A 16,762-nucleotide genomic window follows, 5' to 3' on the forward strand; every position below is an offset into this window, starting at 1 on the left:
GTACCTTTTCTTCTTTTAGTTAGGCACAATCTTCCCTGTTCGAATGACCTAACGGTTCGTCTCTAATGACTTCTTGGAGCGTCAGTGGTGTAGGGGTATGCAGTGCTCGCGCCTTGTGCAATGTTTACACTTTGCGCTCAGGCACTGCACATCTGCGATAGAGTTGGAGTCCCGTATACTATCAAGGCATAGTCAAAGAAAGGAAAAGGAGGACATTAGCGCACGGCTGAACACTGCCTGCCGGAAGGGTTTGGTAGATAAGCGCACTTGCAGCCACATGTTAGACAAGCGGCTGCCATCTCTTGAAAGTGAGTGTGGGACGAATGGTTCCATTTCATGAAAATCTGGCGACACCCGCATGAGTTACAGCACTAATAAGTTTCAGAAATAGCTTGGTTTCCCCAAAGCAAAAAGTCACTTCGAACTGCACATTAGACGATTTATTGTAGAAAAATGAAATGAGAAACTGAATGGATATTTGCAGTTTAACTGAATCTATCAGCAATTAAATGTACGTAGAAAATTTCTAAAGAAAGTAATTATAAGATCAAAGAAAATATCATTTGTGCTAACATATTTCAAGTTAAGAATTTAGGAGCTGTAGGATTGTGCCTTCTGGTGCTGCGATAATATCTGAACAATAAAAAGTGACGCGCGGTTCTGGCGCTGCAGTCTGGAACCGCGAGACCGCTACGGTCGCAGGTTCGAATCCTGCCTCGGGCACTGATGTGTGTGATGTCCTTAAGCTAGTTAGGTTTAACTAATTATAAGTTCTAGGGGACTAATGACCTCAGCAGTTGAGTCCCATAGTGCTCAGAGCCATTTGAACCAATAAAAAGTGAAGCCCATTAATTTTCTTACACTGAGGTGACAAAAGTCATGAGATACCTCCTAATATCGTGTCGGACCTTCTTTTGCCTGGCGTAGTGCAGCAACTCAACGTGGCGTGGACTGAACAAGTCATCGGAAATCGCCTGCAGAAATACTGAGCCATGCTGCCTTTATAGCTGCCCATAACTGGAAAAGTCTTGCCGGTGCAGGATTTTGTGCATGAACTGACATCTCGATTATGTGAAGATGATGTTTGGTTTGTGGGGCGCTCAACTGCTCGGTCATCAGCGCACGTACAGTGTCCCAATCCTTACACAGCCCAATTTTAACCACTTTCGCGAATGATGATGAAACGATGGGGACAACACAAACACCCAGTCAGCGGACAGAGAAAATCCCCAACTCAGCCGGGAATCGAATCCGGAACCCCGTGCTCGATTATGTCCCATAAATGTTCGAAAGGATTCGTGTCAGACGATCTGCGTAGCCAGATCATCTGCTCGAACGGTTCAGAATGTTCTTCAAACCAATCGCAAACAACTGTGGCCCTGTGACATAGTCCACTGTCATCCATAAAAATTCCAACGTTGTTTGGGAACATAAAATCCATGAATGGCTGGAAATGGTCTCGAAGTATTCGAACATAACCATTTCCACTTAATGATCGGTTCCGCTGGTTGAGAGGACCCAGTCCATTCCATGTAAACACAGTGCACTTCGCTATGGGACCACCACCAGCTTGCACAGTGCCTTGTTGGCAGCCTGGGTCCATGATTTCGTGGGGTCTACGCCACACTCGAACCCTACCATCATCTCTTACCAAATGAAATTGGGACTTATCTGACCTGCCAACGGTTTTCCAATTATATAGGGTACAACCGATATAGTCTCGAGCCCAGGACAGACGTTGCAGATGATGTGCTGTGAGCAAAGGCAGTCGCATCGGTCGTCTACTGCCACAGCCCATTAACGCCAAATTTCGCCACACTGTGGTCCTAACGGATATGCTGGTTTCTGCGGTTATTTCACACAGTCTTGCTTGTCTGTAGCTCTGGCAATTCTACGCAAATTGCCGTTGGCTACTGCGACGCACGTGGTGAGAGGTAACGGCACACCCTTGACTCTGTGGATCTCGGAATATTGAAATCCCTAACGATTTCCGAAATAGAATGTCCCATGCATCTAGCTCCAACTACCATTGTGCGTTCAAAGTCAGTTAATTCCAAACGTGCGGTCATAATCACGTCGGAAGCCTTTTCACGTGAATCACCGCCAATGCATTCCCTTTTATACCTTGTCTACGCTTTACTACCGCCATCTATGTATATGTATATGCATATCGCTATCCAGTGACTTTGTCTCCTCAGTCTATGTCCACCATTTTCTATATTTTCCCATTACTTTCCTAGTGTCTACCTTGGACAATGTCTCTGCGGATGACCGCTGGTCGATACGGATCAGCGCTGAAACGTCTCATTTTTGCAGTGTTCGCGGAGGTAGTATTCGCAAATACATAGCGCGCTGTCTCCGACGCGATAGATACGGTGCGTACCTAGCGAACACTGCACGTGCAGGGTAGCTTCTGTACCTCAGGCAGCGCCCAGCTCGGCACTACACACAGCATTGCTAAACACAAAACAGCAGGAATGACTGACCAGCAGACTGCGGGCCTTGGGACGATGGGCCGGAAAGGAGGACCTGTTTGCGGGAGAGGGAGGGCCAGGTGTGGGGTGACGGTGACGTATGCGTAAGGCGTGTGGCGCCAGATCAGGCCAGCCTGTGGCGCGATGTCAGGCGACGCCGCCCACCAACCAGGCGCGAGCACGGCTCGCTCCCTCGCTCGCTCTCTCTGCCGCGCTGCGCCGGCGCCCTCAGGTAGGGCGCTTCCCACAGGTCCGGCCGACGCAACCTGCGTGCGCGTCGCGCAATCACGTAGTATGGGCGTCACACCAGATAGTATCGACGCCCAGCTAAAGGAACCTCACTTAAGCATTTTGTTTTCCGGCTTGGCTGTAACACGCTGACGATGGTGCTATTTTAATAACAATAAGTTTATTGCAGCCAAATAGCGATACAAATTCAATCTACAGTGATAATAATAAGATAAATTAGAAATTTCACATATTGTGATTTGCACAGTCACTTATTGTTCGTGTCCTTTTGGTACAGAGCTCTATATGGTAACGTTTGATAATTTGGTGACACAGTTTACACTCACATTTCGTTTGGTTCATGATATGACGTGTTGTTGCAAATAACGTGGTGGAAACCATGGACTGCCAATCTGGTGATCACGTGTCTCATTTCGAAGTTTTCCTTTGTCCATGTTCGGTCAATCATGACACCTGTGCTGTAAAATTCTGGAGGTATGTCTTCCCTTTTTTTCTTCAATGTTTTAAGTAGGCTTTCCAAGGCGCTGCTATTAGTTGGCATCAGCATTGTCCGAAGGTCTTCAATAAGGAAGGGTTCCCTCGCCAGCAGGTATACAAGTCTCGATGGTGTCGTTTTGGACACTCCCATTGCTTTCTTTATATAGGTCGCCTTCACTCTTACTAGTGTTGTTAGGTTGTTCACTGTAAGATGTGGTCCAACAATTTCTATGCCGTACGTCAGTATTGGGAAGATTTTGGCTCTGAATAGTGCCATTGCTGTTTCTAGGCTAAAGGATCTGATGTATTGTATTTCATGTATTGCCATTATTGCTTGCATTGCTTTCTCTGTTACATGTTTTGTGAAACATTTTGCAGTTGTTTGTATTGTGACCGCTAGGTACTTGTAGTCCGGTACAATCTTCAGTTTTCTCTCTCGTATGAAGATCTCAGGTGATGCAGGTGTTCTTCCTCCATTTCTGAGTAGCATCATTTCTGTTTTCGCCACATTTATTTCGAAGCCGTGTTCGACACACCAATCTTCTATATCGTTTATCGCTTCTTGTAACTTTGCAATATTCTTTGCACCTATTACAATATCGTCTGCATATGCATATGAGACTACACCCTCCCTTTGGGGTATTCTTACAATTTCTTCCGCTGCAAGGATAAATAACAGAGTACTCAGTGGGCCTCTCTGTAGTACTCCGTTTGATTGGAGTATCGGCTCCGATAGGGAGAGATTGTCTGATATTCTTACTTCGTTCCATTGCAGTATTACGCTTATAATTCGTGTCCAGATGTTGTTTTTTCCCAGGGTTTCCTCTAGTTTTTTGGTCATTAATTTTCTGTTTATAAAGTCAAAGGCTTTTGTAAAATCTACGAATACTACATAGAACTTTTCTCTGTCTTCAAGGGCTTTCCATACGCTCTTTAGCAGGAATTTTATTGCTGTCAGAGTTGATCTTCCCTTACTGAATCCCATTTGGCTTTCGGGGAGGTGTTCATCGATTATTTGCTTTATTCTTCCTGTTATTATTTTTGTGAACACTTTGAAACGTAAGTTTTCTAGGGCTATGCCTCTGTATTTGATAGGGTCCTTGGGGTCTCCTTTCCCTTTATAAAAGGTGATATTTTGTCAACAGATTTTATTTGGCACGTGGCAAAAATAAGGCAAAATAGGTCATAAGACAATATTATGAAAAGTGAAGTTGCCACTCACTATATAGCGCAGATGCTGAGTTGCAGATAGTGACAACAAAAAGGCTGTCACAAATGAGCTTTCGGCCAGTAAGGCCTTCGTCAAAAATAGATGACACCCAAGCGCGCGCGCACTCTCACGCAAACGCCACTCTCACACACGTGACTGCTGTCTCTGGCAATGAAGGTCATAAAACAAACATACGAAAATATTAACAAACTAGTGTGATATTGTAACGACTAAACATTAATAGAGGTCACCAGTGTCAGCTTTACATTAGAGCTCCATCTGGGAGAAGATATTATGAACCTTTCAGTCCCAATGAAATTCCTCCGAGGCAATAGCGAACAACGTGTGATATGTGGGAATGCTGCTGCATTCTACAGGAACCAGTTCTAAAAGGGCGCCCAAAACAACATGGCGCTGTGGCATGTCTCACTTGGTAAATCGTCTGTGCCACCTGTCGACAACAAACGACGCGTTGCGCACTGTCGTCATATAACAGTTAGTCGAAAAGGATGGGTTACGAAATTTCGGAAGTTTTAAATGAGATAGATTTCGCAGAAACGATTCCTTTCATACCTCATTGTATAGAAGGCACGACGCATGAAACGTCAAAGGTATTTTTCTAATACGAAGTCGCTCTGAGAACGTCCCTGCCACTTATCGCAAAAATTTGTGGACAAATTTCACTATCGAAACTGAAGTTGATCAAGAACAGGCTTCGAAAAATTGTTAGAAGGTGGGCTTCACATTTTGGCTTCGCCCAGTATTGGTTCAAATGGTTCAAATGGCTCTGAGCACTATGGGACTTAACATCGGAGATCATCAGTCCCCTAGAACTTAGAACTACTTAAACCTAACTAACCTAAGGACATCACACACATCCATGCCCGAGGCAGGATTCGAACCTGCGACTGTAGCGGTCGCGCGGTTCCAGACTGAAGCGCCTAGAACCGCTCGGCCACTCTGGCCGGCCCGCCCAGTACTGAAACTGCTATTTTAAGACAACTTTGTTCTAAACTTATTTGGTATGGAGTTAAGTACAAACCAGTTGTCCATTTTAAGGCTCATTTTTCGGCAATCATTGTAATGTATTAAATATAGATAAAGTTTGCTTAGCTGACACATTCCTCCTGCTAGATTGCGTTTTCCTAAAAAAAAAAAAAAAAAAAAAAAAAAAAAACAAGACTGCCTGTAGTTACAATATGATGTAATTTATTAAATTGACATACTGATTTTTTAAGCACAGTTGCTCATAATGATTTGAATACCATAATGATTTTAATTTTTTTGTTTGTTAATCTCGTCAGTTCATTTAAGTATAAATTATGTAGTAAAATTTATACGGTTAAATTATAAACCTGAAATGCTGCATTACTTTGCTTTTAATTCGAAAACTGCTCTAAAATGTTATTTCTATAGTTTAGTCATCACAATTTCCCCAGGTAAGGATGGCACAACAGATTCAGCCTAATGGTCGTTACATTGTAAGTGTAGCCCTGCATATCCTAATGACTTACATAGTTAGTTACCTGCTGGCGGACGACACTGTCGGATGTGTGCATTCCTCTACACTTGTTTCTTGTGGCAACTAGCTATTAGTTAACTAATGCCAATTTATCCATCAGAACTACCCTTTGAAACTACCCTCTACATAAAATTATAGAAAAAATTGTGACAGTAATACGTTTCTCATTCAAAAATTTATGGAGGAGGCGACAAGTACAGTGACAGTTTTCTGAGTAATTATAAGTAATTTCAGTGGCTATAGTATTGTATGTGCAAGTTTCAGGAGGGTCGAGAATCTGATGGTTTTTCTGGGGTATTTTCCGTTTCAAGAGCTGTATGATAGGCGAGCTACTGAAGAACCAATCTCCCTTTCAGACCTGGCTTTCTATCTGTAGACAACCCGGTTTCAGAAAAGAAGTCAAGTGATAGTCTACAAAAATTTTTTCCCTCCATTCCTATCATGGTATCGAGCCATTCTCCTCCTCCACAACACGCCACACATTTTTGCCCTGCGCATGCAGTAGTTCATGTCTGTGAGAAGACTGGAGCCATATCATTCAAGAAACAGTGCGTCGTAGACAGGATTGTCCTCAAGCTACTGTCTCCCTTTTGTCACCAAAGCCACATTACCTGAACGCCCCAGTAGGACGTGGTTAGGCGCACCTGTGGCTCCACAAGCACTGCTAGGTTGCTCATTTTTCTGGATTCTATGTAGATAACCCATGTATGGACCATGTACAGTACCAGTGGTTGGCTGAAAGTTACCCTTTTGCAGTCTGTCCTTGAAATTTGGGACCTGCGAAAGCGTGGAACGGGCAATCCTGAACGTTACCGCTATGTGACGCCGTCGGCACCACCTCGTTGCAGTCACGTCTTGGACGGTCTCGACATCCCCATTTATAGAGAGTAACAGTTGTCATCCCTGTCCCACATTTTATTCGATTCGACGAGTGACTAGAAGAAGATTGAAGGCCGGGTATTTGATAGTTGGGTTTTAGACTCACAAGAAACCTTGCTTTTATGAATATGGCCACTCTGAGATCTAGCCAACCATAGGAATGAACGTGTTAACAGGCTCGTGACGGTTATCCAGACTAGTTGACGAGATTTCAATCGCATTCTAGAACCATGCTGAATGATATCGAATACGGGACGATAGTGATTCGTCTGTATTATTGCCCATAACTAAGTGTTAGCTTCCTGTCTTCTTACGTGAGATAGAATGATGTGCTGAGCACTGGGAACCACTGAACAGGCGTAGAAGAAATTTATCCGTTAGGGAAGGGAGACAGACTCTGAAATTGCCATTTTCGGTATAAATGGGTTGGTTAGTTTCGAGACATATGCCACAATAACTAAATATTATTGTTGACACCAAAAACTTATTGTATTCTAATATCCTAGCCCCCATTTGCCCCCCCCCCCCCCACCCCCCTTTCTCCCTCTTGCGGATGCCTGTGAGCGGAAGACAGCAAGAACTGGGAAATACGTGTTTTCGTCCACAACAAGAAAAATATGGCTCTCAAGAATTACATTAAGAACAACATTAGCACAATTAAAATAGTAGTGACTTATAAATAACCTTGTAATGAAACTTTCTTCTTGAACATACAATATTTATTTTATTTCTTCCTTATGCGTTGCGGCATTACGCCATTGTCAAAATAATACACGTTTACATACAGGGATAAAAGTTCTTGATCCTCCTCTTACATGTAGACAATATTGAAATATAGTGAGCAAGTTCGTTTGCTGACTTTCGTCAAATGCTCGTCTCCTCCGCTTTTTCATCTCCTGCGGAACAGTACGTTCGTAGCGCACTGCAGTCCAGCACTGTGCATCCGCTGCATCAGCCAAATGAACACATCCCTCGACCGACCTCAGACTCTCTCGGCGCCTCCTACACAGCCAGACTAGATGGGGCTCAGATATACTCGTTAATCAACCGCTTCCGCTTAACGCTCTGGTGGTGGCCGGTTACTATATTAGGTGTGTATTCATATGACAGGATTGTCCTCAAGCTACGGTCTCCCTTTGGTCACCAAAAGCATGTTACCTGGACACTCCAGCGGAGAACGTGGTTAGGCGCATCTGTGGCTCCGCGAACACTGTTAGGTTGCTTTTTTTCTGGACTCTATGTAGATAATCCATGTATGGACAATGTATTGCGCGTTGGCTTGCATTGCTGCGGTCTGCGTCTTTAAATTCGCTACACGAATAAACTAATGTTATTTATGTCAACATTGGCAAATGCAATTGCTAAGATTGACACCTTGAAACTTCAACTTCACTTAGACTCTGTCGATTATAACGAAGCCAACAACCACCAACACGTCTTCGAAACACAAGTCTATAGAATTCCACTCCAGTACTAGAGTAAGTACTTCCGATCCCCACGTTTCTCACGGTGCAGTTGACGTTAAGCCACAGCACTTGAAAATCTACTCTCCCTAGTTTACCAGTTCCCTGTCTACAACATTACTAATTTCTACCGGTGTAGAAAATGTCCTTGGGATGTGACGTTGTACCGGCACCAAGTTAGTCTTAAAGATTTCATCCTCAAATTTTCCTTTTGATTCTCGTCCTGCAGTGTCTTTGACATTATCGATGATTTAAGAATTCCTGATACAACAAAAAAAAAAAGTGTGTGAAATCTTATGGGACTTAACTGCTAAGGTCATCAGTCCCTAAGCTTACACACTACTTAACCTAAATTATCCTAAGGACAAACACACACACCCATGCCCGAGGGAGAACTCGAACCTCCGCCGGGATCAGCCGCACAGTCCATGACTGCAGCGACGTAGACCGCTCGGTTTCCTGATACAGTTTAAGGACTGTGAAGTCCTTAGGTGAGTGGCGATATTTTAGAAAGTGAGGTGACACAATGGTTAAGATAAGTGTCTCACTTTCGAGAAGATCGGCGTTCAAATCCCCGCTCTTCCATTTCCGTTGTTTTCCTAAACAAATTCTTAATATTGATGATGCGCTGATGCCTCCAACAAAGCTACACAGCATTTATTTCTACTTTTTTTACTTTACACGTTATTTGTGATACATCCTGAAGAGTATTTATGATGTTATAGGAAATCACAACTCTTTTCGACAATGCAGTCTTCGACATTAATCAGAAATCTAGTTATATTACTGCTAATATTTATACAAGAAATTTATCAATATTTCAGAAGTTAATTATTGGTCCAAAAACTATTCGGATTACAGTATGATTGTATCTTGGTTCTCAAATAATTTATCAAGTTGGACTTACATCATTCTCTGGCGACGGCTTTCTGATAGATTGTCTTGGTTATCTGATACCACGGAGACACCATCTGCAGAACAAGAAGTTCTGATTTAATTCTTGCTGTGTAGTATTCATTGCCAACGGCCTTGCCGCGGTAATAACACCGGTTCCCACCTGATCACGGAAGTTACACGCTGTCGGGCTTAGCTAGCACCTCAATAGGTCACCATCCGGGTGTACCGAACGCTGTGGCAAGCGGGGTGCACTCAGCCCTTGTGAGGCCGATTGGGAGCTACTTGATGGAGAAGTAGCGGTTCCGGTCACGAAAGATGAAAACGGCCGGGAGAGCGGTGTGATGAGCACATGCCCCTCCACTTCGGCATCCAGTGATGCCTGTTATGCCCCTCCACTTCGGCATCCAGTGATGCCTATTACTGAGGATGACAAGGCGGTCGGTCGGTAGCGTTGGACCTTCCGAGGACTGTTCGTATGGGGTTTATGGTAGTATGAATTGATTTGTAATTAAAATGAAATGCAATAAAAATTATGACTGAAAATTGCTTCCTCCCTCGCAAAGTTGTCACTTTGAAGACTGAGATGAACAGTGCAGTGGTTTACTACAATTTGGAACAGGTATTCCCCTATCTCCATCCAAACTACGAACTCTGTGAATTGACTCATATATCCAGTTCTTGGTGGACTCGGTAGTTTATGGCGAGCGAATGGCCTTTTCAGCAAAATATCGTTAGATTTACCACGGATGAAACGTATGAAAATTTTTTGTAACGAATCTACGTTAGAACACAGGTCCTTACCACTCATCCGAGCAACCATCGAACCATGTTCATCCATCCCATTTGGTTGGTGCATAGGTTCGCAGCGTTTTTCCATAAATTTAAGAAACACAACAGATACACATAACGGAGACTTTAGCCCAACAGATACACATAACGAAGACTTTAGCCTCAATAATACTCATATATTCTTCTTCACTATTTACAACAGTCCATCAACGCTGGGAGAACTTTTCTATTCCACGACTGTAGAAATCACGTGGTCTTGAGGCGAAGAATTCGTCGAACCATATTCGGAACGCATTGTCATCCGGAAAGGAAGTTCCTTGATGGTTGTTCAATAGAGAGCGGAAAAGATAAAAATCTGAGGACGCAAGATAGGGTAAATAAGGTGGGTGCTGAATGACTTCCCAGTCCTCCTCCTGTACGCAGGGTGTTTCCGCAAGTGCGTACAAAAATTTAACAGGACGTAGAGGATGCTCCACTGAACAATTTGAGGTGGGGAACCTGGGGTTGAAGAAGCCAGCTTAAGGAGGTAATAGGAGTAAAATCACAGTACTGTGTACTTCATTTACATTCGTTGCAGTTAACTGCAGATACCTTCATTGGCGTAATGAATGTACTATTTGTACTGCATCTTACAAAATGTGCTGAAACTAACGGCCATCAACCGCAATGAAAGCATGATATCGGCGAACAAGATTCTGATGGTTCAAATGGCTCTGAGCACTATGCGACTTAACTTCTGAGGTCATCAGTCGCCTAGAACCTAGAACTAATTAAACCTAACTAACCTAAGGACATCACACACATCCATGCCCGAGGCAGGATTCGAACCTGCGACGTAGCGGTCGCTCGGCTCCAGACTGTAGCGCCCAGAACCGCACGGCCACTCCGGCCGGCAAGATTCTGATGCACCCTGACAAATATACACGGAGTGTTTCGAATCACATCACAGGCAGCTACAATTCTGGCAACTAATTCCATATACGTAAGCACTAGGGTCTCATACACAAATGACTTGAGATATTCCCATATGAAATAATCAAGGGGATTCAGGTCAGGTGACCTCGCAGGCCATGGAATATGGTCTCCCCTTGGATGGCGTCTGCAAGAAATCTCAGTTGTTGACAATATGTCAGCAGTGGTGGTCATTCCTCGGGGAGCAATTCGTAGCACGCCACTCCGTTGCTGTTCCACCAGGTGCTTAACATTATCTTTTATGTATGCGCGGAGGTCTTTGTACGGAGAGTTGCTACTTTGTTTGGGCTTAACCATTCCTTTCTTTTCCTTGTGTTAGCATAAACACATCATTTATCGTCACCAGTAAAGAAACAGGATAGTAATGATCGGTGTTGTTTACGAGCCAATCGATGACAAGCAAGCAGAGATGCTCATATGATCATCCGCTGTGATTTTCGTGATTTTGGCTTAGAGCATGCGGTACCCATACATCCGATTTTTTAACCTTCCATATTGTGTGGAAATACTGCACGATATTGGAACGATCACAGTTCATCACATTTGCCTGTTCTAGAATACAATGACGTGGATCATTGTGAATTCGTGCGTTTAAACGATCTTCATCAAACCCCGAACGTCTTCCTGTTTGTGGAGAGTCATTGATGTCTTAATGATACTCATTAGAACTAGAAAACTATTTTCTTGCCGTGCTCTGTCCAATGGCAGTAGCCTCCTACGAGGCGCAAATGTTTCTGGCTGCCTCCGCTGCTGTCAGCCCTCTATTGAACTCAAACAGAAGAATATGTTGGATATGTTCCGGTTTCTCCATCTGGCATTCCTTTTTCCAGCGCCGAATAAACCCATGGCAATCGGAATACCAACTTGCGAAACTAAAACGCTACGAAGTTACACACCAACCTAATACTACGGAGTGATATTAAAGTTAACAAAATTGACAAAACTTCCGTATAATATTCTAGCCAATCTCCCTTTACACAGAACCCTAACAATTTCAGTTCGTGTTCGAAGTAACAGTTTTCTTAGACTAATATAGGCCTACACGAAGTCTCGCAAAAATACGTGATTGCTGAATGCTGGTCTTCTCCTTCCATTTTTAAAGTATGAATGGCTACTGTAAGAAATGTGGACTGGAAGGCCGATGTTGAAACGTTCTCCAATACATTTCCTCTGGTAGAACCAGCGGTAAGTCTCCAGCATGAAAATTGTTCCATCACACACAAGGCATTTCCGGTTTGTTGCTACATGGTTTGCTGCAATAAAGCTTTAGCTTCGCCCAGAATATTACATTCAACTGCCTATCCTTTGTTAGTGATATTCTGTTAAAAACTGTGCACCAGTTATTCAGGATAATGATCGACTAAGTTTTCTGGACAGACATTCTTGTAGTGCTCTCGATTTAACAGTTTTGTTTCTTCTTCCTGTCTTTATCCGCGTATTTTGTTTTGTTCGCAGAGATCTCACGTTTCGTGGCAAGTCGAAATATGGAGTAAATGAGCGTGGGTGTAAGAAAAAAAAGAAGCAGACCGTCCTCGGACCACATTATAATCATGGCAGTGTACTGTCCATTACGGAATATCTTTTAAGTGAAAACGTGATTGTATTAAGAACACAACACACAGCGAAACCGTCGCATGGCGACGTGATCGCTCAGTGGTTCGCGCGTAAAATTGCAGCGATCGCTCTCTGATCGCATGGAAATTCCAGGCAATCTGATGAATTGTACGAGATGTGAGGCAATGTGGCGGCTCGGTTGAGATTCGTTTGTCTAGTTATTAGGCGTGGTTGTGTAGTTTTGTTTAGTTTCACTTTGACCACGTTGAGTAAGACTGTTACTTTAGAATTTATAGTTATTCAGCAACCACGAACCACTCTGAGAAGTGAAGCTGAGGTTGGAATTGCCATTGTATTAGGAAGTAATACAAACTACACCCTCCGATTCTGAAGTAATTGGCGTTTTGAAGCTTGTGCTGTAGCAGTTGAATTGATGGGAAGTTTGTGGTAATTGTCACGATACACTTGGATCCATCTGAAGATTTCGATTTCTTTGTGAAACAACTACCATTACACACATAATTGTGGATTTTAATTTCCAAGCCGCGCGTAGTGGCCGTGCGGTTTGAGGCGCCATGTCACGGAGTGCGCGGCCCCTCCAGCCGGAGGCTCGAGTCCTCCCTCGGGCATGGGTGTGTGTGTTGTTCTTAGCATAAGTTAGTTTAAGTAGTGTGTAAGTCTAGGGACCGATGACCTCAGCATTTTGGTCCCTTAGGAATTCACACACATTTGAACATTTAATTTCTAAACAGAATGACATGCAGCAGTATTAAGTGGGCATACAAATTTAAATCTTCAAGACAATTCTGTTATACAGCTATATTAAAGTCCCTCATTATTTCATATAACCTGACTCTCCCTCATACAGTTCATAACCCAAGTTCTGGCAGTCAGTAGTTCTGTTGTTGCCCCATATCTACAAGACACATCGAGTTTGCAGAACAAATTGTGCAAATACTTGCAGTTAAATTATGAAACTAATGACCGAAAAAGTTATTAACGACTAATAAATTCGTAAGCTTCCAAGGTCAGCGTCATTTTGACTAAAATAATTTTGCTGTTAGGCCGCGTCATTTTAAAACACTAACTTCCCGCAAGTACTAAAGTGGTAACCGCCCTGAAGACGACAGTAGCAAGTCAGTCGAAACGTCGGTAATTTAGATGCTGTAGTGTTTTAAAATGGTGTGGTCAAACATCCAATTTTATTTTATTCAAAAAAGAAAAATGATTTGTATTAACCCACTGAGAAGACGTACACAATCCCCTTGGCGTCAGTGAAGAATTTAATACAGTCGGTAAAGTATCCTGCAGTTCCCAAGCAAACCTTTTCAGAACAAATTTAATAAATTACAATTGCCGTTTTTACAAATTTATTTTTGTGAGAATTCTTGGGGATACGGAGATCAACCGTCGCTGCTGCTAAACTTAGCAGTTCGTTTCCCATAGCAGAACTTCTGTACACAGTGGCGTTCATAATACTATGCATATGGTGTCGAACACCACATAAGGCGAGGACGGCCTATGATCCCGTAAGTGCAGATGCTCACCAAGCTCGAACTCTTCTGAGAATCTGCGAAAAGCCACGAGTAATGAGGATAATGGGCAAGCGGCACTACATCAGTAGTGTGTGGATAAATTGAGAACTGGGTCCGAGAGGAAATCGACTAAGGTAGTTTGTGCAATTGCGATGACCACTGTGATCGAATGGCCGCCGGAGCGGTAGGTAGCTCAGCGTGTTCGGTCAGAGGGTAAACTGCCCTCTGTAGTAATAATAATAGAAAAGACTGAGTGACTGGCTCAACGTCGATCTAGGAAAGGTGTCATGGGACGTCCGCAACGAACAGACTGAAATAAAAAATAAAAAAAATGCGTAGTCGTCAACGCATCTGTCTAGTAAGCGGGAGTTCGAATCCCACCCGGTATAAATTTCCAACTTTCTCCAGTGATTTAAATTAATACTCACTGGCAGCTAAAGTCTTTAATTCTTTTGTGTCTTTGCCCGTAATATTCGTTAAAATTGCTTGGCAAATCGCTCCTGTATGGCGGTTTCGAGGCGAGTGCTATTGCTAGCGACGGATCGCTGCGATCGGTCGTTCATGCCTGGGCCCGTTAGACCTGTGATTGTTTTATATTATCATTTGTTAGAATATGGGACATAAGGTCTAGGAATAAGGAATGAAAGTTTATTAAGAGCATTATTACATAAGCCGACGAAATCAAATCCACATACAGTTCCCAAATGCGACCGTTTCCGAGTGACTGGTGGAAATCACACAGTCATGCATGCAGTTATGCCTCGAGTGTCGCCTTTATTATTATTATTATTGCGAAATTTATGTATAATACAGAACTGCGCACTCGTCGAAGGTCTTCCACTTGGATGTGAATAAAGGCAACAAGAGCCTGCGTAATTGTGCAGTGTTGTCATGGGGCTGTTTCGCGGTGCGTTCAGGTCCCACTTAATAGAGAATATTTAAAAAAAAAAAAAAAAACCGAATTCTCCGAATAGATGAGTTCATTTCAGCGCATCGTAAAATCTATTTGGCCATTGTCTACATTCCATGCAGTGAAGGGCATATTTCACATTGATTTTTTTTATTTTCCGTCGAACAAATTGACATTTCAGTGCTCAGTGGAGGGAAACATCGGCACCAAGGGTGACTGTACTTCACATTCGCGGTCCCAACTGTTATGTTCTCAAGGAAGAAACATACTGCCAGCGATCAACAGGATAATACAGGCAGTACAACATGCAGCCTTGTGCGGACTAGCAGATAACTCGTTCGCGGATTATACAGTTTACATGTACTCTTTACGCTGGTAATGATATATATAGAAAAGATTTCTTCAGTTCTCTAAGCGGCTGGAATAATCCATCTTTATGCCCAAAATCTTGCTGCAAATTACTGATTTCAGGGCAGACATAAGAAAATTGCGGCGTAAATAAAATTGCTGCTACTATTATTGAACGGGTCTCTGTTTTATTGTCTTCTGTAAACATCGTAGAACAGTTGAAAGTAAAGTGTATCTATTGTTTTATACACAGTTCCTGTGACACAAAATGCATCATTGTCGATAAGTAATTCGTTTAAACGGTCTTTTTCAATCTCTAATTTGTTTGAGTTGCTCTCCATGTACGTCGACATGCACATTAATCTTTTTCTAAGAAGCAGGACGTTATTTTTTGTTACAGGTTTCAGCAAGGCGCTGTAATCGCAAACTCGCTTGTCGCAAGTGCCGCTAGGCGGCAGCACCGCAGCTAGTGACGCGGCTCGTCGCTCAGTGATCAGCTGTGTTTGGCGGCAGAGAGTCGAGTAAGAGGTGGCGGTGTAGGTGCTCGCAGAAGAGTTGACAGATTCAGCTCTTTATTGTGAAGATATACTTGCGTCCTCTTTGATACAAGAATCCCGTTGACACAACGCTCGGGAATTTAAAGACTGCCATTGTGAAACAAAGACCTGAGCATATGCTCTATTATCGGGAACAATAACTTCTGGGGAACAGACAGTCTTCTGAAACGGTAAGTGTTCTTGATTAAGCTGTCTGTATTTTGATTCTCTATGCGGGAAGAAAGTTAAATGCAAATGTCAGTTTGAGTTATGGCAGTTAAATTATTTTCACACGTTTTTTTTTTATTTCTAATGTCAGACAATATTAAGATCCGTAACGGGAGCACTTAATTTCGGAGCTCCCTGTAATTATGTACTGAAGCTACAAAATTTACTTTCGACATTTTCAGGTTCTAGAAATGAGAGCATAAAAAGCTGCAAGAAGCATTCTGAAGTAGGACGACAAGAAAACGTTGTGATGTACAGCATGCATGCAATCGGAAAATTCATAAGCAACTTCAGGGACTTCTACAATGAAATCAACGCAGCAACGCTAACAGGTGCAATTGACGTGGTCGTTGTTGAACAACCCGATGGCAATTTTACGTGTTCACCATTTCATGTTCGCTTCGGAAAACTGGGGGTTTTGCGTAGCAGGGAAAAAGTGGTACGTATTGTCATACACAATAACTCGTACGTAACAATAGTAATTACATTTTACCGCTAATACTACGCATTTTGAAATGACAGATATCATCTGTTCTTGTAGCTGTTTTTTTTTCTGTGGCAGAACAATGACGCGCTTGGTGCAAGATGGATTTTCTGTGAATTTGGTGTGCTCGTTGTATTTTGAAGTGTGAATTATCATTTAGTTTGTAGCGAAAAATGTTTGACTATCAGTAACCCTTAAGATGTTTCAACGTACGCGCTTGTGCTACTGATTTTTG

The 16,762-nt window shown here is 42.9% G+C and overlaps 1 protein-coding gene across 5 annotated transcripts in view; it reads left to right on the forward strand.

Moving 5' to 3' along the window:
- The window catches only part of LOC126475739 (phosphatidate phosphatase LPIN3), a 302,247-nt gene that overhangs the window by 248,897 nt on the left and 36,588 nt on the right, over positions 1-16,762 (forward strand). For all 5 annotated transcript variants that reach the window (XR_007586763.1, XM_050103489.1, XM_050103491.1 and 2 more), the window contains 2 exons: positions 15,680-16,006; positions 16,226-16,482. Coding sequence is in view for 4 of the 5 variants with exons in the window: in XM_050103489.1 (XP_049959446.1) it covers positions 16,294-16,482 (189 nt within the window). In the remaining variant the exon portion in view is untranslated. The remainder of the gene's footprint in view (positions 1-15,679; positions 16,007-16,225; positions 16,483-16,762) is intronic.

This window comes from Schistocerca serialis, chromosome 1 (assembly GCF_023864345.2).
Source record: "Schistocerca serialis cubense isolate TAMUIC-IGC-003099 chromosome 1, iqSchSeri2.2, whole genome shotgun sequence".
NCBI classification, from domain to species: Eukaryota; Metazoa; Arthropoda; class Insecta; order Orthoptera; family Acrididae; genus Schistocerca; species Schistocerca serialis.